The sequence below is a fragment of the Sinocyclocheilus grahami genome, unplaced genomic scaffold, assembly GCF_001515645.1.
Source record: "Sinocyclocheilus grahami isolate Dianchi unplaced genomic scaffold, SAMN03320097.WGS_v1.1 scaffold638.1, whole genome shotgun sequence".
Classification (NCBI taxonomy): domain Eukaryota; kingdom Metazoa; phylum Chordata; class Actinopteri; order Cypriniformes; family Cyprinidae; genus Sinocyclocheilus; species Sinocyclocheilus grahami.
In genome coordinates this window covers 8,010-32,279 of record NW_015505817.1, presented here as the reverse complement: position 1 = coordinate 32,279, position 24,270 = coordinate 8,010, and the positions used below count along the sequence as shown (strand labels likewise).

At 38.1% G+C, this 24,270-nt stretch overlaps 4 protein-coding genes across 6 annotated transcripts in view; 2 read left to right on the top strand and 2 right to left on the bottom strand.

Moving 5' to 3' along the window:
* Positions 1-2,681, bottom strand: part of enoph1 (enolase-phosphatase 1) — an 11,308-nt gene extending 8,627 nt beyond the window's left edge. Inside the window, exons 1-3 of one of the 2 annotated variants that reach the window (XM_016241889.1) lie at positions 2,428-2,681; positions 2,237-2,338; positions 278-480 (exon numbers count right to left, since the gene is read on the bottom strand). In XM_016241889.1, coding sequence (XP_016097375.1) covers positions 278-480; positions 2,237-2,338; positions 2,428-2,517 — 395 coding nt within the window. In that variant the 5' untranslated portion in view covers positions 2,518-2,681. Of the gene's footprint in view, positions 1-277; positions 481-1,596; positions 1,819-2,236; positions 2,339-2,427 lie in introns of those variants that run through there. The other variant, XM_016241890.1, reaches the window with a different exon arrangement.
* A 957-nt stretch (positions 2,682-3,638) lies between these two features.
* hnrnpdl (heterogeneous nuclear ribonucleoprotein D-like) lies at positions 3,639-8,547 on the top strand. 2 transcript variants are annotated; one of them, XM_016241887.1, is made up of 8 exons: positions 3,639-3,882; positions 4,229-4,397; positions 4,477-4,638; positions 4,726-4,857; positions 5,130-5,235; positions 5,317-5,481; positions 7,070-7,169; positions 7,528-8,547. In XM_016241887.1, the coding sequence occupies exons 1-7, from the start codon at positions 3,794-3,796 to the stop codon at positions 7,138-7,140; spliced, it is 894 nt and encodes a 297-aa protein (XP_016097373.1). In that variant the 5' UTR covers positions 3,639-3,793; the 3' UTR covers positions 7,141-7,169; positions 7,528-8,547. The 2 variants fall into 2 exon arrangements, with proteins under 2 accessions (XP_016097373.1, XP_016097372.1); XM_016241886.1 differs by having other exon boundaries at positions 8,321-8,387.
* Positions 8,548-9,438: 891 nt separating this feature from the next.
* Positions 9,439-15,065, top strand: LOC107558241 (heterogeneous nuclear ribonucleoprotein D0-like; the record flags this gene model as incomplete). The annotated part of the gene is made up of 7 exons (XM_016241871.1): positions 9,439-9,651; positions 9,763-9,924; positions 10,021-10,152; positions 10,706-10,802; positions 12,526-12,681; positions 13,295-13,376; positions 13,695-15,065. Coding segments are annotated over 6 exons (828 nt in total), but the record flags the coding sequence as incomplete, so codon positions are not given.
* Positions 13,933-18,995, bottom strand: LOC107558257 (vesicle-associated membrane protein 8-like). The gene is made up of 3 exons (XM_016241885.1): positions 18,771-18,995; positions 16,691-16,852; positions 13,933-16,496 (listed from the first exon to the last, which is right to left on the bottom strand). The coding sequence occupies exons 1-3, from the start codon at positions 18,771-18,773 to the stop codon at positions 16,353-16,355; spliced, it is 309 nt and encodes a 102-aa protein (XP_016097371.1). The 5' UTR covers positions 18,774-18,995; the 3' UTR covers positions 13,933-16,352.
* Positions 18,996-24,270: the final 5,275 nt, after the last annotated feature.

Here is a 24,270-nt window from a genome sequence, read left to right as displayed (position 1 = left end):
TATACACACACACACACACACACACACACACACTATATATATATAAATATAGGCCTATATATCTAAAAATAAATACTTGTCATTTGCACTTACATATTGTTGCGCTTTTGTTAGTTTTGATTGCTTCTATTGTCCTCATTTGTAAATTGCTTTGGATAAAAGCGTCTGCTAAATGACTAAATTTATTAATAAACAAGAAGTCTATTTACCGTCTAGGTCAGCAGCCCTGCTCAAACACACATGGGCTGTTTGTGCTGGTAAAGATGAGGTTACTTACTCGCCTTTGATTTTCCCCGTCACATACGCGGCTCTCCACATGTGGCCCTGCAGCTGTTTGAGCGCAGTGCTCTTTCTGTCCGCAGCCATCTGCCACAGCACACTATCCACCACCTCCCGGATGGCCTTCTCCTCGTCTGTGTGAACCGTCTGGTCCACAGCATGAACGGGACATGCTTTATTCTGCCGCAAGTCTTCTTCAGCCTGAAACACACACGGGGTACCCATACACCCATATTACAAATAAAACTGTATAAATCGCTTGTTTTACTAAAGAAACGTAGGCAGGTAAAGTTACAGCAGGAGTTCGCGTCTCTCTTGCCTCCCCTGAGCCCACTGAGTTTAAAACAGAACCCCTCAAACGACGTGCCGTGACTTTAGTGGGGGGTAACTGAGAATGAATGGGGGAAAGTCAAGTGAGAGGAGGCAATGCTCGGCTTTGATTGGTTCATGCAATAAATCCCACCTTGTGTTCGTACATGTTCGCGAATCAGTCTAAAAGAACATTATAATGCATCCAAAAACATTAAAATATCCAAAAACCACTAGAACAGTGTTATATATTTTGCTGACTTTTGTACTTATCCCAAATGTTTTGAAAACTGTTTAAATCCAGAGAAATAAGCAATTTTAACTAGTGGCACAGAGCGTGTCTATAGTGTCATTGTGTCGCCTGCCGAAGACGTCATAAGCCCTCGATTTCCAGCTTTGTTTTGTAGAAAACATGGAAACACCAAAGACGCGTTCTTGAATACGCGCCCTCTAGCGGCGAAAATGACATATTGTGCCTTTACCCAAGACAATGTGACCGGGACATGAATTTACATCTGATTTCAGAACACCACTGATTTACATGCATTTTTCCCCCCCCAAGAATAACATTGTTTAACCATGTTTTACCACCACAGATTAAAGTGCTTGTCAATATATCTTGAGAAGGACTAAAAGGATTTGAAGCGTTTGTATAATACTTCCTTTAATGTAAAGCGAATAATAACAAAAAGATTAACCATGTTCCGTACAGATGATGTTTTAGCGCCGATCGCTAAATAAATACTTCCAGGTCGTGCATAAACTATACATCAGTGTCATCCTGATTTCTCCCTCTTTCACCCCGAGCAAGACAGAGACCCACCCGCGGTTTGTTTCAGTGTGATTTCAGTAAGTGTGCCGGGTGCCCCCTGCGCTTGAAAACGGACAGCTTGGGTGGAGACCACTAGAGCAGCGAAAATGTACATTTCTATTTAATTTGTGTTTCTCACAGTACTACAGCCTCTATGAAATGAATATGATGTTATCACAAATTGTTAAATATATTACCTTTTGTTGAATAAATGCTCTGAAATGGGAATTTGTAAACTTCGATTGCAGGCGAAGACCACTTAGCGCCACTCTCGGCCGAGACAGTGCACTGATGAGGCTTATATTCATGTCGTCTTCAGAAAGATATGGAAATGTTATTCACTAATAATTAATACCACAACACGATCATGCTGCGGGTCAGCGGATTAGCTCTCACGCAATTCACTTACATTTTAATCAAATAAAAAAAGGTAATCGTCTTTCTTATCCATTTAAATAATGTTTTATTCGGTTAAAATAAATAAACAGCTCACAGTTGATCAGTTAAATGTCCATTTCGCCGATTAAATCAAGCTATGCGCGCTGTAGGAGCACCGTTGACCCTGATCGTCTTCCGTACACTGGCGGGGGCGGGACTTCGTCCCACTTTCCTCAAAAGCTATTGGTCCTAAAGACATCAATCAAAGTGTGGCCTGCAGAATGGGTATTCCCCCAGAGAACGATCACACAAGCATGCTTGATTGTCTTTCAATAACGGAGGAGTGGTCGCGAACAGCGAAAAGTGTGGTCTACGTTACACCTTTACGTTTAAAAACAGTGACTACCCATTTACACGTGAACATAAGCTGGCCGAAGCGCATAAACGGGGTGTTTTGACCTGTTTCTTGAGCAGATGCACGTCTTGTTTGCATTCATCCTCCTCCCAGTGAGCAGACAGATACTCCTCCAGATTCTCTCTGATGAAGGGGAATAAGATGTCCTGCACACAATAAACCATCGGGCTGCTTCTCCTCGCACATAATGAATTCATTTCTATGCTCTTCTATTATCATCTCTGTCAGCTCTTACCTTGACAAACGTGATGGGCGTCGTGGTTCCCTCGATGTCCAGAAGAAAGACTCTGGCAGGTCCTGGGACTGCAATCGCTGCCATTTCCATCAACGGCGACCGATGTGTGTGTGTGTGTGTGTGTGTGTGTGTGTGCTGGGCGTGATGATCAGCTGAGCAGCTCTGCAGCCCGAGGCTAGCGCTGAGCTCACGCGCGCAGCGCCACAGAAGCCCCGCCCCCTGCTCTCCGCGTGATCGATGCTACCCTCACACTGGCACGCTTCTCATCACATACAGCAGCTGCACAGCTATACTTCATATACTTGGAATAGGCGTCAGAAGGTGATAATAATAGTTTATTAAATATTCGATTGTTAGTTCTACACACCTTTTGAGGGGGTAAAAATGTTGTGTGCATACAGTTATTTCTTTAGTAATTTGATAGGCGTGTAGCCGCATGTACACCTTTAAGCGGTTTTGTGAAATCTGGCAACACGGCTGGGAAAGGCTGTCGAGTAAGCAGTACATTCACATTTAGACATTTAGCAGACGCTTTTATCCAAATAATAATAACATTAATGTAAATGTGAAATTAAAGTAAATGTGATAAGTAAAGGATGCATATAAATAAAATAGCCATTGTGTGAAATTCATGAATTCGTGTACTTATTTGGTAGTTGTGTGTGTGTGTGTGTGTGTGTGTGTGAGAGAGAGAGAGAGAGTGAGTGTGTGTGTGTGCATAACTGGTTATATAACGAAAATACAATTCATATAAAGAATTGAAGGAAAATAATTTCCTTAAAGGGACATTGTTGTTGCTGCTGATATTATTAATACAATTAATGTTGTTGTTATTGTTCGTTTCTAGTCAGGGTAATCAATTTAGGAATAATGTACCTTCTTAATAAGATCTTCATGGAAGTAAAGTAATGTTTCAGGCTTCATTGTTCTCTTCCCACCGAATCAGGCCCCGCCCCCGATGCTGGACTGTTCATTGTTGTTAGTACACTCTCTAATAATGGTGTCATTTATTGGAATTATTTAATGGAACGCACATGTTATTATTACGGATAACTGGGTCATTGCAAAAAACAAAAAAACTAAACAAAAGAAAACAAAAAACACGTTGTGATTAGATGTCTCTTTTATTATAGCAACGGCTGTGTGTTTCTTCGGCAGTGTTAGCGTAAGCCCCGCCCACCCTCCCCGTCCTCGTAAGCCCCGCCCACCCTCCCCGTCCTCGTGCAGACGGAGCTCGTCACTGATCTCCGTCCGCCATTTTAATCAACGCGGCGCTTTATTCGTGTTGAAGTCTTTGACCTTTTAAATCCACAGCAATACACTCAGCTTCGTAGCAGGCGTCGGACCAAACTACACACACTCCAGAATGCAGGCCGAAGAGCAAGGTGACTTCAGCACCGACGAGTTTCCAGAAGGCTCCAAGATAAACGCGAGTAAAAACCTGCAGGACGACGGGTGAGTCCGGAGCGAGGCCCGCGCGACACAACAACAGCTTAGCGTGTAGAAACAGTCTTCTCATCGACCGTTCACTTCCATGCGGGGAACAACGCTTATATTATTAATATGCACAATATTAAACTGCATAACATCGAGCTCAAGATGCTCGAAACCTAGGAACGTTACTTAACCCGTTTGCGTACTAGCATATTAGCGTTTAGTTTGGGCATTGAAAAAAAAATACAATACTTTATTCTGTTGCATTTCTTACATGCATTACCAGCAAATGTGTGTATAATGCCAGCAGTTGCGTGTTAGTGCATCGATTATTCTGGTGTGATTTGAATGGTTTATTTTTGTGCAGGAAAATGTTCATCGGTGGACTCAGTTGGGACACCAGCAAGACAGACCTCACTGACTACCTGTCCAAGTTTGGAGAGGTCCTTGACTGCACCATCAAAACAGACCCCATGACGGGCCGCTCCAGGGGCTTCGGCTTCGTGCTCTTCAGAGACGCTGAGAGCGTCGATAGGGTAAGTGTTCCCCTCAGGCTGTACGCTTACTGATAACATCCTCGAGGCAGCATTCATAGCAGGCTCTTGATGTGTTCAGGTGCTAGAGCTGAAGGAGCACAAGCTGGATGGGAAGCTGATCGATCCCAAGAGAGCCAAAGCCATGAAGGGCAAGGAGCCGCCCAAGAAGGTGTTCGTCGGCGGTCTGAGTCCAGACACGTCTGAGGAGCAGATCCGGGAGTACTTTGGAGCTTATGGGGAAGTGAGTATCTCGAATTAAGGTCTCATTGTTTGGAAGTAGCACCACACCGGTGCGTCTAAACTAACCGGTGTGTTTTTCTCTCAAAAGATTGAAAACATTGAGCTGCCCATGGACACCAAAACAAGCGAAAGGCGGGGATTCTGCTTCGTGACATACGTTTTAGAGGATCCCGTTCAGCAGCTGCTGGAGAACAGATACCATCAAATCGGATCAGGGAAGGTATGTTGATATTATCATGATATTATGTTTGACAGACATGCATACCTCACTCTGTATTAATACAACGGATCATAATAGGCATATCATCCATCTTAGTATTGTGTCTTATATTTACACAACCATTTGGGGGTCCGTAAGGTTGCTTTGTTTCTTTTTTTAAATCGCAGCTGTGTTAAAAAGATGATTTTATGCTGTCACTTTTTATTACGGTGAGTAAAGCAATACTTTGCCCAAGCCTACATGTGAGTAATGCTGTTAATCTTTGTTGCCAGTGTGAAGTCAAAGTTGCCCAGCCTAAAGAAGTTTACAGACAGCAGCAGGGCAGAGCGGACCGGGGCTTTGGAGGAGGACGAGGAGGCTTCAGGGGCCGTGGAAGAGGTTTGCAAATCTAGAGATTGCTGCTGTCTTTTATTCCCGTGGTTCTGGACTGAAAGTGCTCCTCTGACTCTCTGTGAACAGGACAGGGCCAGGGCTATAATCAAGGATACAACAGCTACTACGGCCAGAACTATGGAGGCTACGGCGACGGATACAACCAGGGCTATAATGGCTATTCTGGCTATGACTATTCGGGATACAACTATCCGAATTATGGCTATGGACAAGGCTATGATGATTACAGTGGTAATTTTACACCATTTCTTATTGAACCTTTAACATTCAGAGACCCAAGCCTTGATATTCATGATGTATTGTTTTTTCCTCCCTTTAGGAAGCCATTAGTTATAAAAATCCATTCAGTTTAGGCAAAAATTACATTGGGGCATAATTTGGCAAAATTGCACCTTTTTGTTTTATACCAAGTTAGAGTCAGTACAATTAAGCACACAAATGTATTTAGAAGAATAATTTATTCAACCAGTATAAGGATACAGTTGTAACAAAATGTTAATTAAGTACTATAAGTATTATTAAACCGTTTTGAATAGTGTATTCATTTTAATATCACTTTATATATGAAGAGCTCATTTGCAAAAACCGATAAATGGCACTTTAAAAAAAAAAAAGAGCTGATTGCCGTGCATTATTCTTAAGCACACAAATGTATTTAGAAGAATAATTTATTCAACCAGTATAAGGATACAGTTGTAACAAAATGTTAATTAAGTACTATAAGTATTATTAAACCGTTTTGAATAGTGTATTCATTTTAATATCACTTTATATATGAAGAGCTCATTTGCAAAAACCGATAAATGGCACTTTAAAAAAAAAAAAAAGAGCTGATTGCCATGCATTATTCTCCTCATATAGCGCGATCTGAACCAAAAATCAAAAAAGCCGGTTTTGTCCACTTTCAAGGCATCGCTAGTTCACGTTTTACTGCAGAAGCCGACAAGCGTCCTTTGTTGTTTTTGAACAGAAGCCGATAAGTCCATTTCAGCGAATCAGCGTGCTGAACTCAGGTCAGGTGACAAGGCTACTTCACTCCTCTTGCTAGCTGAGAGGAGTTTCGTCAAAGCGGACTAAAAGTGATCGAGGATCATTTCGACAAACTTGATGAACCTGTGATATCTTCTTCAGGCCGAAAAAGGAAAATAAAAGCTGAAACGTTTTCACGGAAGCTTGCAAACATCTAAAACATGAGATGTGGAGTTATCTGCTTTTGCTATAAAACAAACTTTTAATATGTAAATTAAAACATACTTTCAATGAACTTTAATTTTGTAGATTACCTGTATTTAAGTTATTATTACTTAATCAAAACAACCCAACTGCAGTTTGATTGATATTACTTGGAATGCACAATAAGTATCGTTATCGGTTATAAGTTATCGGTTTTTGCAAATGAACTCTTCATACATATACATACATATATATATATATATGTGTGTGTGTGTGTACACCATCTCAATGAAAATGATGAAACTGCTCCGAATACAAATTGAAAAATCAAATAAAAAGTTTACAAAAGTGTTTCAAGTGCTTTGTAAGTACATAAAGTTGTTCCCAACCAAACCTGCAGTTATGTGTAGGTTTTATCCACATTTAGTGATATTTAGGTATTAATTGCTTTACACGAACGTTGTAATACTGCTATGCGGCAGGTCTCTTATCACTATATTTAGGGATAATTTCTGGCCATTTGCATTACAGTACAGGTACAGTGGTTTTGTAGGAAAGCAAAGAGCAGCAAACATTCTCAAAAAGTGCAACAACAACAAAAAAAAGACACTGTACAAATTGCTATATATGTTTGTAATCTCTGTAGGTCAGCAGAGCAGTTATGGCAAGGCCTCGCGGGAAAGCGGAACCCATCAGAACAGCTACCAGCCGTATTGATAAAGCGGCTAAACACGCTCATGTTCATGGTAAGGTCACATCTTTGCTGCGTTCTGGACCGAGCTCAATGTTAAAGATCAATAGACACTATATGACTACGCATATCAATGCGCCAGAGTTGAACAACACATGTCTATAGATCTTTAATAACTCATGTTTGTGTAGCCATTTTGCCTTTTTAGCATGCCAGAAAAACGTAAGTGTTTTTCTGTAGGTTTTCCTTTTCCTCCTCCTGCTTTAACAGGTGATCATAATGGAATAACATAGAGACTTGATAGCAATGCTAACAGGTAAAGTACAGCTAAGGGGTACAGAGTAAGGGCGCCTCTCCTGATTTCTCCTTTCTTTCCCTAATTCTGATTATTGTACCTTGTTTGTACCTGCCAGCGGGGACTTCATTGCAGGCCGTGTGTCACCTGACCGCCACATTCTCTGGGCGTCGCACATAGCGGGCAGAGAGCACGGCATGCACGAGAAAGCGCTGTCCTGTGGTATGGTCTCTTCAAACTTCCTGTACCAGCGTAAAACAAACAAAAAGACAAAAGGAGATTCCCCCATTTTCCTTAAGTTGTTGGTTTTCGTTAACAGTTCCAAATGTGTTTTTTCCAGGACTTTGTTAACGTAACCTAAAAGTGATTCATAACCGCTTCATTGTTGTATTCTCTTGTTCAATTGTAGTGCTCTTGTGTTTCAGTTGTGGAGCTTCAGTGATTTATTCTTTGGTTTCAGTCATTAATTGCATAAACTCTCTCATAATGCTTGCTTTTTCTTTAGAGGCCATAGAGAACTTCAAATGGGTTCACCTCGAGGCTTTTCCTAAAGCGTAGCCTTTAAAGATCATATGTAAAGTGGGTTTGCCAAGCCATTGAAAGCTGACAAATCTGTGTTAGACCGATGAAACCTGCTCGTGTATTATTGGCTAAATGCAAATGACAATTTTCGGTTTCAAGGGGAAGACGTTTGGCTCGCTCCTCGATTGGTCGCTGAGGCTTTTGCTGGCTTACGAGCCGTTTTGTCAATCTAAGACGTCGAGCATATGATCTTTAATCGTTAATGATGGTTTTCCTAGTTTAAAATCGACAGCTCAAGAAGTTAAACACTGAAACATGGACGTGCTGTTGTTTCTTTTTCTTTAACCTGTCCAAATCGAGTGGTTCATCTTGCGTATCTTCTCTTGTAGGTGGGCAGGCTGACTTCGACATTGCTCCTCGGAGGCAGCTTGTGGATTCCTGTCCTTAAACAACTATAAATACAAAAAAATAACGTTATTCAGTCCTGTGGGGACGGATTCAGTGTCTAACCTTGTAAATAGCGAGGCGTTTTGTTTCCAAGCTTGTCTTATTCCGTGCTTTGTTCAGATTGAACCTGTAGGTTTTGTGCTGATGTGTTCTTAAGTCTTGAATAGAAGAGAAAAAAATCCTTTATTTTGTATTTTAGTTCTTTTCCTGAAGGTTTTTGGATAAAGGGATTAAAAATTGCGAACAAATGACATTGTTGTGCTGTGTTTCTTTCATTTTCTCATTCGTGGTTTCTAGTGTGTTATGGGTGGCTACACCTGTGATGATCGCATCATATGACCCTTTTAAAGTAGGTCTTAAAGTCTTAATTTTCATTTACACATGAAGGCCTAATAGGTTTTAAATTGTATCAAAAACACTTAAAATCATAAAATCGTGGCATTAAATGTTCCATATAATGCAAAAATGACCATCTTTGTCAGTATTTTTGTCGTTTTGCAAAACATTGTTAAAACAAGATATATTTACTTCAAATGCAAACTTCAGATAGAAGTGTTGTTGTTTTTTAAACAAGAACATAGGCTATCCGTCAGTGGGGAATAAAAACTTTTCACTTTTAACTAAGTTGCTTTCTCTGAGCCTAATAGCAGGTATTTGTCCTTTTTAAACTATAAATTCACTTCGTTTTGATAAATATCCCAGAAAATAAGATGACTTATACATCCTTTAGCATCTTGTATTTAAACATTTTCACTGACAAAAATACTTAGAAGGACAGTAAAAGATTTTTCCATATTCTAGTAGTTAAGCTTTTTGTTTTGGTATTATTAATTAAAAAGTAATGGAGATTGGTTGTAAATTGTGCTCATTGTGTTCTCGTTAGAGACTTGCATTGAGAGAACATATTGGCGTATTCCCTTTAATATTTTCCCCTACATTTTCTTTAAGCAGTCTTATAATTTTCCTTCATAAACCTTGCAGAAACCCTGTTATCGTTTGTCTTTTGTTATGTAGTACTTGACCTATAAGGGTTTTCAGCCCATATAAATCACTGTAATGTCTTCCCCCACAATCTGCTGTAACATCAGTCTTTTTGGTTTTTAGGAAATTGTTCGTCGGAGGCTTGAGTTGGGACACAACAAAGAAAGACCTGAAAGACTACTTCTCTAAATTTGGAGAGGTGGTCGACTGCACCTTAAAGCTGGATCCTCTGACAGGCCGGTCCAGGGGCTTTGGGTTTGTTCTGTTTAAAGCGGCTGAGAGTGTGGAAAAGGTATTTGTGTGTGTGTGTATTTATAAATCTGTTAGAATTATGCCGTTTGAGTTTTGAGGCAGCTGTGACTGATTAAATCAAATCTCGATGTGTGTCTGTTCCTCGTCAAAGGTGATCTCACAGAAGGAGCACAAACTGAATGGAAAAGCGATCGACCCTAAGAAAGCGAAGGCCATGAAGTCCAAAGAGCCTGTGAAGAAGATATTTGTAGGAGGTCTTTCCCCAGATACTCCAGAGGAGAAGATCAGAGAGTACTTTGACGCCTGCGGAGAGGTATAGAGAAAGTGTAAAGCTGATAGACGTTTGTAATATATATATATGTATATGTGACAAAACACTGCATGATTTACATTTCTATACTTTCCTCAGGTGGAGTCCATTGAGCTGCCAATGGAGAATAAAACAAATAAAAGACGAGGTTTTTGTTTTATAACATTTAAAGAGGAGGAGCCAGTAAAGAAAATAATGGAGAAGAAGTACCACAACATCGGTTTAAGCAAGGTACAGTCTTAAAATGATCCTAATCTGCATGATCCTGCCATCTGACATAAATCATAAATGTTATATACCTTCATTATTTTAAAACAAAAACCGTTTCTGGTGAAATATTGTCAAAGATCTTTGTATTATAGATTTATAAAACCTCATGAAGACAATGTGAGGAAATAGCTTTTTTGTACAAATGTATTAAAACCTATGGAGACCTGCACATGACATGCTGGAAAAACGTTTTAGTGATATTTCCCCCTTGTTTTAGTTCAATTCCTACAACTCTTTCTTAGGCCACAGCTTTATATCACTTTAATGGTACATCCTTTTTTTTTTGTTGCCAAAAATCACTTGTTTGATAAATTAGCATGTGGAAATGCAGTTAAATAAAAGGTACTTCATTTTATTTGCATGTTTTTTTCTGTGATGTGAGAACTGAGAATCAGTAGTCAGGCTTTATATTGACCCACAACGTTTATTTGTGGGTGAAATGCTCCTGACAGCTTTGACGGTGAATGTTGTTGTGGTTCTGATAGTCATGTGGACCCTGTCATTGTGTCTGCAGTGTGAGGTCAAGGTGGCCATGTCAAAGGAGCAGTACCAGCAGCAGCAGCAGTGGGGCGGAAGAGGAGGATACGCCGGCAGAGCCAGGGGCAGAGGAGGTGCGGCATGCAGGAAAATACAGCACACGAAATAACACCACATTAACCCTTTGATAGAGTGGAGCAAAAACAGAATGTTGGAATTTGGAATGTTGACTTGAAAAAATAATTTCCTTAATTGCAATTCAAAGAAATTCCAAATTTAGCTAACAAAAAACTTCTGATTCATTTGGGCTACTTCTACTCTGATGTGATGGATAAATGTTTTTTCTCAAGTGATTAGATACTTCTAATCATCTGAACCATATTTTTCTAGACTCATTACAATAATGAGGTCAATAAACACATTCGTTAACTTTACTGTTGAGCACCACAAAATGTACACCAATTCAGGATAAATTTATAGAAATATCAAAATATCTTTTTATATAGTTATATACTGAATTAACTAGTGCATGAAGTGCTCTTCCAATGTGATCCATAAAATGAACACTAATTCATTAAATACAATTAAGAATTCTGTACTTGGCACTTTGATCATTATTAATATTTCTGGGAATTGCTTTAAAGGGATAGTTCACCCAAAAATGAAAATTCTGTCATTAATTACTCACCCTCAAGTCGTTTCAAACCCGTAAGACCTTTGTTCATCTTCGGAACACAAATTAAAATATTTTTGATGAAATGTGAGAGCTGTCAGACCCTCCCATAGACAGCAACACAACTGAAATGTTCCCAAGTCCAGAAACCTAGCAAGAGATCTGTAAAATAATCCATGTGACATCAGGGGTTCAGCTGCGTCACACGAATACGCTGTTTCCTTTCAGATCAAATCACAACAACGTAGGAAACAGATCCGGCGTGACGCAGGCAGCTGACACTGAACTGCATACGCTGTTTACGTCCAGCAGATATTCTCCAAAATGGCTGTACAGGGTGATGTGAAGGAGACGAATTGTTGAATAAAGTTGTTATTTTTTTCTTTTGCACACAAAAAGTATTCTCGTAGCTTTGTATAATTGCGGATGAACCCCTGATGTCACATGGATTATTTTACAGATCTCTTGCTAGGTTTCTGGACTTAATGTGAGAGCTGTCAGACCCTCCCATAGACAGCAACACAACTGAAATGTTCCCAAGTCCAGAAACCTAGCAAGAGCTCTGTAAAATAATCCATGTGACATCAGGGGTTCAGCTGCGTCACACGAATACGCGGTTTCCTTTCAGATCAAATCACAACAACGTAGGAAACAGATCCGGCGTGACGCAGGCAGCTGACACTGAACTGCATACGCTGTTTACGTCCAGCAGATATTCTCCAAAATGGCTGTACAGGGTGATGTGAAGGAGACGAATTGTTGAATAAAGTTGTTATTTTTTTCTTTTGCACACAAAAAGTATTCTCGTAGCTTTGTATAATTGCGGATGAACCCCTGATGTCACATGGATTATTTTACAGATCTCTTGCTAGGTTTCTGGACTTGGGAACATTTCAGTTGTGTTGCTGTCTATGGGAGGGTCTGACACTCTCAGATTCCATCCAAAATATCTTAATTTGTGTTCCGAAGATGAACAAAGATCTTGCGCGTTTGAAACGACACGAGGGCGAGTAATTAATGACAGGATTTTTTTTTTCATGTTTGTGTGAACTAACCCTTTACATTTTATTGCATGTTCATAAATTCTGAATTAAATGTTGTTGTTTTTTTGTTTTGATACCTCAGTCCACTTAGGTTAATGGCACATGTCATTAACGGTGATGTGCCTTCGGCGTCTGTTGCAGGTCCCAATCAGAACTGGAACCAGGGATACGGAAATTACTGGAATCAAGGTTATGGAAATTACGGGAACTATGGCTACAACAATCAAGGCTATGGTGGATATGGGGGCTATGATTACTCGGGTTACAACAACTACTACGGATATGGTGACTACAGCAGTATGTAATACTGTTTGTGAACGCACAGATGAAAAAACTAAGGATATATTGTATCGTGGATTGTCGGTACTCGACCCGGACTATGACAGTTGTGCACTAAATTATCTGATGCTTGTATCATACATGCCTTACGCTTCGAGAGAAATCTCTAGAACATTGCTACAGTTGCTTTTTGTCCTACAGGGAAGGCTTGCTTGCACAAAGCGATACTGTACATATGTATTATAATAACTATGGTGCTAAATATAAAAAGGGATGTCTTAGCTTCCAAAACACATCTGTCAAAGTGCCTTTGAATCCATTGGACATGTAAATCTGTAGGCCATGCAAGAAATGACCGCCGGACGGCGGTCGTTTTTAGAAAATAATAAACAGTTTTCAAACATTCATTCACGCCACAGATCTGTGTCTCTCACCACATTTTCACAATACAGTATTTTGAAAGAATGTTTGAATACGATTAACGTAAGTATCTCACAAGTGTCACGAAATTGGCTCTAAAACCTAAATTGCTACGGCTGTTTTCTGTTTTCCGCCTTTCTCGAGCGCTCGTGTGCCAGCACGTTTAACCATAGATGTCTGCGTTGTTTGTGTTTTGTGCTCCTAACTCTAGATCAGCAGAGCGGCTACGGCAAATCCCCGAGGCGAGGCGGCCATCAAAACAGTTACAAGCCGTATTAACGGGAAACGTGCAGGTATGTTGGCGCGTTGCTCACGCCGACGCGTCTCTAAATCACCATTTGTAAACATTTTTTTTTGTAATGTACGTTGCTTAATTTTTGTTTTTCTCTAAAGTTTCACAGCACCCTGAAGTGCTTTACAGTAGTGGTAACATAGAGACTTTTGGCAGTAATGTAACAGCTGGCTTTTGGCTGTTTCTTGCCATTTTTAACTGTAAAAATTAACAGGTACAGTACTGCTAAATGGGTACCAGAAAATAAGGAATTACAAGGAAAGAAAGCCGAAGAATGTTGTCTCCTAACTCTGACATATACCTTGTTTGTACCTGCCAGCGGGGACTTCCTTGCAGGCCATGAGCTGACTTCCCGATTGTCTCAGGCCCGCTCAATGCGGACAGGGTACGAGAGGCGTACGCTCTCGAATGCTCCCATTTGGTATGGTCTTCCAACATCCTGTATACGAATTGTAAAAACAACTACAGCAACAAAAACATAAAAAGGACACGTCAAGCTTTTATCTTCTGTTTTTGTTTTGTGTGTATTTTTATTCGGTTTTTTTTGTATTAAAATGTTCCTCTTAAAACCTCTTGTTATTGGTCTTATGTAATAATATATAATGTAATGGCATTTTTTCCAGGCACCATCAAGTAATGGTAAAATATGAGACGAGAGCCAAAATTAACTGTTCACTTTTTGAAGGATACGGCTTTCTCTGGACTTTCCAGTGTTAATATGCACTTCTAATCTAATCTTACCTGTAATGCTTGCTTTTCTTTACTTGTAGCTCGTGTAGCTGTAATATCCTGTAGTCCATGAGCTAAAAGCCGGTTTGTACTTGGATGCCGCTGCGCTGGAGAAGTGCTTTTTTTATATTTGTACTGTGTGATCTTCTACTGACAGCGGTGGAAAAAGCTTCACCTGTAAACCGTGTTAATTTCATCTAACGGATTCTCTTTTTTAACCTTTAGAAATCTTGGAAAGGTCATATTGTTATGCTTGCTATGCTTTCCTTTTTGTCTTTCAATTTCCATCGATTCAAGGTTGCGCGTTAAATGTTACGATTCCACAAGTTTTTAATTTAACACTATTGTATTTGCTATTATTCGATTTCAAAGTCATGTCTTGTCTCCTTATTGAAATTATTATAGAATTGGGATTCCTGTACATTTTATGAGTTTGTGTCCTTCTGAAGCGTAATTGCTATTTTCTTTTTTGTTTTTCAGACGGACGAGCGAAACGCAAGTCAACCCTGAGAGGAGAAAACAAGAGGGCCAGACTTGTTAAATATGGAGTTGATCAACACGGTACTACACTTTGGTCGCCATTTAATTCACCAGTTTGTTTCAAATCTAAAGGACACGCGCTAAAGAATATTTCAAGTGTTATTTTGAACTGTAACGTCCAGAATATTTGTTTTTGTGTGTAATTTGTTGTAGCTTGTGTACGTTTATAATCGTATTCCCTGCTGTGTTGTTGAGTACAATGAACTATAGAGAGCCCAAATCATTTTCGAAATTATTTATATACAGATCTATTAATTTATTGCTTACAAGTGCGTACAGAGTGTAGGACATTTAATATTCATTTCATATGGCAGTATTTTGCGAGAGTCATGTAAACCATTGGAAAATACAACAAAATAAAGTGTATGAACCTTTACGCCTGTTGTTTCTGCAGAGATTAAAGTCATAGCTCACCCAAAAATGAAGACTGTCGTCTTTTACTCTAACAAAAAAAGCATAATTAGATTTTCCAGACAATAAAAGGGAAATTAACTGGATTTCGAGCACAATTCATAATGCACTATAAAAGTAGTTTTAATGCATTAGTTTTGCCTAGAAATGCAGCTTGTAATGCCTTGCATGGTCTCATGAGTAATTGTAACCACAGTTATAATACTTCTCGATTTATTGTCACACCTTCAGAAAGTGTAATGCTTAAAACACAACAAACCCTTCAAATAATAATGCATTTTCTCTGTGGTTGCAATAGTTTATGAAAAGATGCAATGCACATTATCAATACATTTATAGTGCATTATACTTAAAGGCTTTACGTGAAGCATTACCATTATATTTAGTCAATTAAACATTGGATTGCGTTTTACAGTAAAATTACATTTCGGTCGTTATACTTAAAAATGACGTTAAATTCAATGTAATTATTCATGAAATGTAATAGAAATTTCTGATTGTGAATTGTTTAGAGTAAATCCTACACTATTTCGATTTGAGTAATAAGGACTATACTTACATGGTGCTCATTTTGGAGTGTGATAGTCTAGATTCTCTTTCATTATATTGTTTCCAGTAGGAAAGTAATTCACTTTTGGGTGAACTGTTCCTTTAAAGGCTTACTTCTGTCATGCAGCTATGTTTACACAATAAGTACATGCCAATCAGTATTTCCCATAGAACATATTATCTATACAGGCCATACGTCCTCTTGACAAAGACAGCTACTGACTGATACACTAAGAGTTTGAATGTAAAGATACCAAGAAAAACTCTAAATTCAACCCAGACTAGACTTTGCCAAGGTATAAAATCAGTTTCACGAGCACAGAGTGATTTCACAGTAGTTGAAGCATGAGAAATGTTCCAGGAATCCTACGAGTCACTGTCATATTCACAGCTTTAGCGCCGTAATGAAGGTATGCAGGTGTGTAATGAAATGTAGTTAGGATTGAAATGGTTTTTGAGGTCTTTGGAATGAATGTCAAGCACAGCAGTTAGTCTCAAAGCAAGACATCCTGAAACATTTTTCACTTACAATGAATTCTGTTGCTTTCAGTCCCATTATATTAGGATAACAGCCTAAACGAGTAAAAACCACATAATGCATATGCATACACCCCTGACATATTGGCCCCAGATTTATATAGAATTATACAGGAAATGTCAAAAATTACCTATACATGCATCCAGTTTCTTTCATAGTAAAAAAGTCATTAATGCGTAGTGTACTTGTATTGTAATAAAATGGGTTGTATTAGGTGGGAATGACTTTAGTTGCCAACAGGATGATTAAAATGATGACGGCAAGCACTACCACACCAATTATAATCATCATCTTGGTGTTTCTCCACCACATCTTTCTGGCAACACGCGTGGACGTCCTTTGAAACGAGTCAGCCTAGGCAAGATAATTACACAAATAATCAATCGTTATCATTAACAAAAATTAAAAAATGTTTTGTGACTGGTTTGATCATCTGGCACCATGTTAGTTTCACTAAATGCCTTTTTGAGGTCTTGCAGAGATCAGCATGGTCAAGAAACGCTACATATTGGTCTCAGTTTTGACCTTGACGGGTCTCAAAGGCTCACCGTGGCCTGCAGATCGTCTGTTTTGCCGATCAGGTCATCTAACCGCTCTCCTCTCTCCAGGACTTTGTTGATGTTGTCTTTGAGAATGACTTTAACATCATTGACTTGATCCTGAACTTGGTTGAGTTTGCCAGGCGCTTGTGGTTCAGAGTTGTAGTCAGCCTACATTATAAAGAGAAAAACAAGATGGACCCAACATGACAATACACCAATAACAATACACATAACCAGTAACGGGGAAAGTTACTTTTAAGGTAATGCATTTGGTCACTTCATGAAATAGTAACTAATTGTGTACATTTTATGGATTACTTTTTGTACGAACTGGGCTTGCTTAATAACAAAAAACCCAGAAGTTCTATTTTTGGCAACCGTGAAAGCCCTTCCACACCGAAAGTGAAATGAATAAGCCTCAGGCTGAAGGAAATGCCTCTGCCTCTGCACTTACTCCAGATTTCTCTCAACATGAGGACAGGACAGCCGTCAGTCCGTACATGAGAGAACAAAGTAAATGGCGTTACTCGTTGAAAAAGTAACTCAAGATATTTCATTGTAAATTTTAAAGTAATGCATTACTAGTTACTTGGAAAAAGTAATCTGATTACGTAACTCTCGTTACTTGTATTGCCTTATCCCTAAAACTGCACATAACAATACACAAATAAAAACACACACATATCTGTTTCATAACATTATTAGGCCTATCCAGCAGGGTTGTGCACTGATCAGAAAACACCTTTTAAATTGAAATTAAAATACTAAATATTTCATCAATCTATCTATCTGTTTCTCTCTTCCTGTTTTTTTCTCTCTTACTGTCTCTTACTGTTTTTTATATAAAACTGTTTTTGTCTCTTACTGTTTTTTATAAAAAAAAAGAGACAAAAAAAACAGTAAAAAACAGTAAGAGACAAAAACAGTTTTTTATAAAAAAAATGTTTTGTCTCTCTTACTGTTTTTTATATAAAACTGTTTTTGTCTCTTACTGTTTTTTATAAAAAAATGTTTTTGTCTCATTTACTGTTTTTTTGTCTCTTTTTTTTTATAAAAAAAATGTTTTGTCTCTCTTACTGTTTCTTACTGTTTTTTATTTAAAAAACGGTTTTTATCTCTTACTGTTTTTTATATAAAACAGTTTTTGTCTCACTGTTTTTTATAAAAAACTGTTTTTGTCTCTTACTGTTTTTTATAAAAAACTGTTTTTGTCTCATTTACTGTTTTTTTGTCTCTTTTTTTTATAAAAAAAATGTTTTGTCTCTCTTACTGTTTCTTACTGTTTTTTATTTAAAAAACGGTTTTTATCTCTTACTGTTTTTTATATAAAACTGTTTTTGTCTCACTGTTTTTTATAAAAAACTGTTTTTGTCTCTCTTACTGTTTTTTTGTCTCTTTTTTTTATAAAAAACTGTTTTTGTCTCTCTTACTGTTTTTTTTGTCTCTTTTTTTTTAATAAAAAACTGTTTTTGTCTCTCTTACTGTTTTTTTGTCTCTTTTTTTTATAAAAAACTGTTTTTGTCTCTCTTACTGTTTTTTTTGTCTCTTTTTTTTTATAAAAAAATGTTTTTGTCTCTCTTACTGTTTCTTACTGTTTTTTATAAAAAAAACGGTTTTTGTCTCTCTTACTGTTTCTTACTGTTTTTTATAAAAAACAGTAAGAGAGACAAAAACAGGAAGAGAGAAACAGATAGATGAAACAGTAATTACTGTTTTCAAACATGACAGTACCAAATCAGCACGGTACTGTATCGTACTGCCAGTAAAAGAAGGCAGTATAATATTGTGAATTAGACAGGATATCATTATTGGCAGTATTTCCCTCACATGACAATCATATTCAGATGAGTCCAAAGATCTAGATGAAGTCAGCTTCAACAGATAATGGCGTCATATTCTGTTAACCACCATAAAACACGGACACATTGAGTTTCATGTGCTGGTTTATCATCTTTAATGACTACATATGTAACAATGTTCGTTTGAACGCACACGTCGTCTCAACAGGCCGGTCAAAGCCTTGAACAAATAAGCATTTAAATAAACATTTAACTAACAAACAGTGCAGGCTTTCTAGTGTACTTACCATTCTGAAACTTATGTGAAACTTCCTCAGATGTTCAACTGTAGCTGCCAGAGGGTTTTCCAAAGTTAGACCGAGACCATTGCTTAAAGGACAGGGTTTCTAGAGAGGCTCGTTCCTGCGAGCTACAACACGAGCACAAAGGAACAGGATGAAACATTAGAGAACTCATTTGCAAACAGAGCTTCCCCTCCCAGACAGATTGCACATTAACCAGCACCACACTTCCTACTGGCTCCTCACGTGTCTGTCACTCCGGCTCAACCCTGCACCGCTCTGCTGACATACACTGTAAACAATTATTGTGATTTTTACAGTAAAAGACTGTTAACTGGTTAACAGTAAGTTTCCATACTATATTTGGTGAATACATGCAATTACATTTAATGTAATTTTACAGTAAAATACTGTTAGAAATAAGTTTTTTGGAAGTGAAAAAGAAAAAGTCATTGTATAATTTACAGTGAAAACCCGTAAATTGACACTCCCAGAATTCCCTACATGACGCTTCATATTTGATGTTTTTTTGTTGAAATAACATGTTTCTTCTTCTTCTTGTGTTTCTTATCAGTTGTGTACATTAGAGTTTAATCTTGCATCTAATGTTGTTAAATTAGTGTTTATTGCATTATTTCAGCATCATGTGTGTCACCGTGAAGGGGTTTAGTGTTTGTGTGAATGACACTGTGCACCTTCATATATAAGTATTGTCCTCCTCAGCTCATAGACAAGCTGTTTGTGATGAGCTTCGGTTCATCATGTGACTTTCTCATCACCACCAGTTTTTGGTGGTTATCAGTGCATTACAATGGTTCAAAACAGATATTAACACTTCAATATGTTGGTTTGTTAACATTACATCAGTTAATGAAATGCGGTATTTTATTGTGAATTTAAGTTAAAGGGGTCATATGATGTTGCTAAAAAGAACATTATTTTGTGTATTTGGTGTAATGAAATGTGTTTACGCAGTTTAAGGTAAAAAAACACATTATTTTCCACATACTGTACATTATTAAATACAACTTAACCACTGATTTCTAGTCGTGTCCTCTTTTGGAAGACCAAACAAAGTAGTTTCGCTTTCACATTGAAACACACCGTGGCCTAGAGTGAGCGGCGGCGGGTGGGCTTGAGAACGGCGCGGGCTTGAGAACAGCGCGGCCGGCGATTTCGACGAAGGAGCGTCCGGAAGGACATGTGACGACCCCAGGCTGGACTCCACTTCATCCACGGGGAAGGCGATCCGGTGATCCACAGCACTAAGTTGATGTATTTCCTCAGCAGCCAGCACGGATCAGCTCCAGGCATGACGAAGTGATATCGTCCTCTTTTGGAAGACCAAACAAAGTAGTTTCGCTTTCACAACGAAGCACACAGCGTCTTCAGGACATGGCGGCGGCGGCGGCAACAATACTACAGCGAGACTAAAAGTAACTCCTTCTTTCTTTGCGTGAACATTTGGGCGGCGTTATGCAAATCTTCCCACATAGTGATGTAGACATGTGGGGGCGTGTTAGAACGAGGCGTTTTAGGTAGGCGTGGTTGACTCTTAACTTTTATAAAGAATATCTCTTTGGATTTGAGACTTTAGTCTTTGCAACTTTACAGATCTTCTTTATGCACCAAGAGCTTGTAACACTCCAAAGAGAAAGAAACAATTGAAATTGCATCATATGACCCCTTTAAGTCTGTAAAACCTAAAACGTTGCTACCATATTTTTTACGGTGAAGTTCTGGCAACCACAGCTGCCGGTATTTTACCGTAAATGTCACCGATTTTTTTTTTTTACAGTGTACACTATAAGAGCTGCTGAGTCTTTCTGTTCTGGTGCTGTTACACGCTGTAGGGCCGGGAAATACATATCACACCTGCTTTTCTCTTTACAGGGGCATCTGAAAATATCCCTTTTTTAATTTGATTATAAATTCAGAATAGCATCATCTGATGACTTTCTGGAGAACACTGGATGAAAATACTTGATCAGTATTGCTGTATTCCCTTCATATCAGTTATGCCTTGCTATAAACAATTCAAGGAACCACAGTTGGTTATATTAACAGCTGTTTATAGATTTATAATCATTTCACAGGACTTTAACCTTATAGCAGATGACTTGACTTCATTGTTAAATATTAAACAAGTAATAATGTTGTTCACTAACTTAAAACTCTTTAGGTCGTTTACTGTATGTTTTGGTGTAAGTGACTGTTCTGTGAAAAATCAGTTGTCAAATATGATTTTATACGAGTTTGTTATAATAATGTGGGGTGATGGGCGTCAGTCAGATTTTTTTAATCACTTTGAAAGCTTTATATGCTCACCAAGACTTGTTTTATATGTTAAAATGTAATTTATTCCTCTGTTCAAGGCTGAATTTTCAGCATCATTACTCCAGTCTTCACAATCATTCAGAAATCATTCAAATATGCTGATTACTGTCACTTTCAATAAATTTAATGTGTCCTTGTTGAATAAAAGCATTGGATAGAAATATATTTGATTGCTTAATTAATCTAAATTTGCATTATAGCATTACATTACACTATTACACTACCTAATCGTTTAGTTTTACAATTAATGGCCAAAGTACAATCCTAAACGGATTTATTGGACAAATATCATTATTAATATGATGTTATACACAAATGCTGTTAGTCATGTGTATGTCTGTCTACACAGGGCCTGAAGTTATCATTAGACATGAACGAGGCTCAGTGGGGAATCTGGCTTTTACTGTACAAACGGCGCTTCTGTCCTGTTTTTCTGGTGCCACGCAGGCGCTTTTTATGTGTTTATGGCAGTGCTTATACATTGGGACGGGCTTTATTGCAATGTTTTCCCTTTATGTGACAGAGTCTTCCTCCAAGGGGCGCTTAGGCTCACAAAGCCGAATCCGTCATTAAAACACGCTCGTATACTCAGGGATTTATCTCTTATTTGAGATAAATCCCATTTTATTGACTAAAACCTGATATTACCCTCTACATTTCTTTATTCCAATGATAGTTGCATGATATACAAAGAGAAATACGTTCCAGCAATCTTCATAAAATGCCAAAACAAGTCAATTTCCTGTAATCAAGTACGATTGTGATTGGTCTAATCTGCGCAGCGCTGAGAAAAGTAACAGACAAAATGCCATTCCTGTGCACACTGAGAAAGGTTAAAATCTGACAAATATTTATTGACAAACATTAAGCATTTTACCTGGCTAGTTAGAGGTAATATCAGGGCTTACTTTCGAGTCAGTCTCAGTTGTGCTGCCGATTTAAGAACTGCAGCGTGAAGTTCCCCTTTAGAAAATCCGTCAGATAAAGTTTTTAAGTCACTCTTTGGCATGAGGACGCTTTAACAGGACAGTGGTTTATGCTTTAAAGTGCCCCTATTATGCCATTTTTACGGTTTCTAATATTGTTTTGGGAGTCAATAGGATTACATGCATGTAAGGTCAAAAAACGCTTTTGTTTTCTCAAAATATGCATTTAATATCACCTCATTTTCCAGCGATTCGCGAACAATTCGTTCGAAGCAGTTCAAAGATTCAGTCTCTCTAAACCCCTCCTTTCCGTAAGCCTGCTCTGCTCTGATTGGTCAGATGGGCTAGTCTGTTGTGATTGGTCTCCTGCGTACAACGCATGTCGGAAACTATATGCCTGTTTCAGTAGTTCTGTATTTTAGAACACTCTATAGAAAATATAAACATCTATTATTTATCATACTTACAAGTTGTGATTCAGTGGAGCAGCTGGTCCAAATAAACAGCATACTGATCAATCTTTCAACAGCAAGTGTTTTGGGAGTCTGTTGAACTCCCTGAGATTAGAGAAGCAGTTATCAGTAAAATGACGTTTGTGGGTGGTGTCAAGTTGTTCGCGGCCGGCCGACTTAGAACCAAAGACTATAATATCCTAAAAAAAAGGACTTTGGTAGAACATTGACGCACATTATGCAAATGTGTTACCCTGTGATGTGTAGCCATCACGGAAGTGGGTTTCTAATTACTATCTCTCATCTCTATTTATGTCTCTGCCTGACAAAAGAGTCGCTTGTGATTGGTTAAAGTAAATACCAACTATTTAGCCACGCCCACTAAAGTTCTTCATACTGTTTAGACTGTTGAAAAAACCAGCATATGCTGGTTAGGTATTTTGAGGCTGGGATGCTGGTTTAAGCTGGTCCTTTGCTGGTTTAAGCTGGTCCTTTAGCTGGTTAATGCTGGTCCTTTAGCTGGTTTATGCTAGTCATGTGCTGGCAAAAGACCAGCATAAACCAGCAAAGGACCAGTTTAAACCAGCAAAGGACCAGCATAAACCAGCAAAGGACCAGTTTAAACCAGCAAAGGACCAGTTTAAACCAGCAAAGGACCAGCATAAACCAGCAAAGGACCAGCATAAACCAGCAAAGGTTTATGTTAGAAACATGCTGGCAACATGCCAGTCATGTTCAAATATGTTAACAACATGCTAATCGTGCTAGAAACATGTTAAAAACAAGCAAGCAACATATTAATCACGCTAGACACATGCTAGCAACATGCTAGTCATGTTAGAAACAGGTTAGTAACATGTATATCATGATAAAACATGTTAATCATGTTACAAACATGTTAGCAACATGCTAATCATGCTAGCAACATACTAATCTAATGAACATGCCAGCAATGTGCTAATCATGCTAAAACATGTTAGAAACACGCTCATCGTTAAAACATGCAAACAACATGTTAACAACATGATAATGCTGACAACATGTTAAATCATGTTAGCAACATCTGTCTAATCTATCTAAACTTTCAAACGTCAAGCTTTTACAACTGCTTCAAACTTTCAAGGCTTTCTCAAGCCAACTTCAAAGTTTGTTCCCAAACTTTACTTAGCAAGTTGTTACCTAAAAAGCTAAATTATAAAAAAGTACTCAAAATAAAATAAATTTTCTAATATGTTGCTAACATGTTTTACCATGATTGACATGTTTCTAGCGTGATTAGCATGTTTCTAGCATGTTTTAGCATGATTAACATGTTTCTAGCGTGATTAGCATGTTTCTAGCATGTTTTACCATGATTAACATGTTTCTAGCGTGATTAGCATGTTTCTAACATGTTTTAGCATGATTAACATGTTTCTAGCGTGATTAGCATGTTTCTAGCATGTTTTAGCATGATTAACATGTTTCTAGCGTGATTAGCATGTTTCTAACATGTTTTAGCATGATTAACATGTTTCTAGCGTGATTAGCATGTTTCTAGCATGTTTTAGCATGATTAACATGTTTCTAGCGTGATTAGCATGTTTCTAGAATGTTGCTAACATGTTTCAAGCAAGTCAGTAATTAACAGGATAATTAACAGATAGCTGACTTTTCCATTTGTTGACATTCAGATGGTAAATATCATATATTATGCTGGGTGTCCATATTAGAGATAATCACCATGTTTAGAATGAAACCATCATATTTAAAAACATGATATTAATCATATCATATAATTAAATATCATTT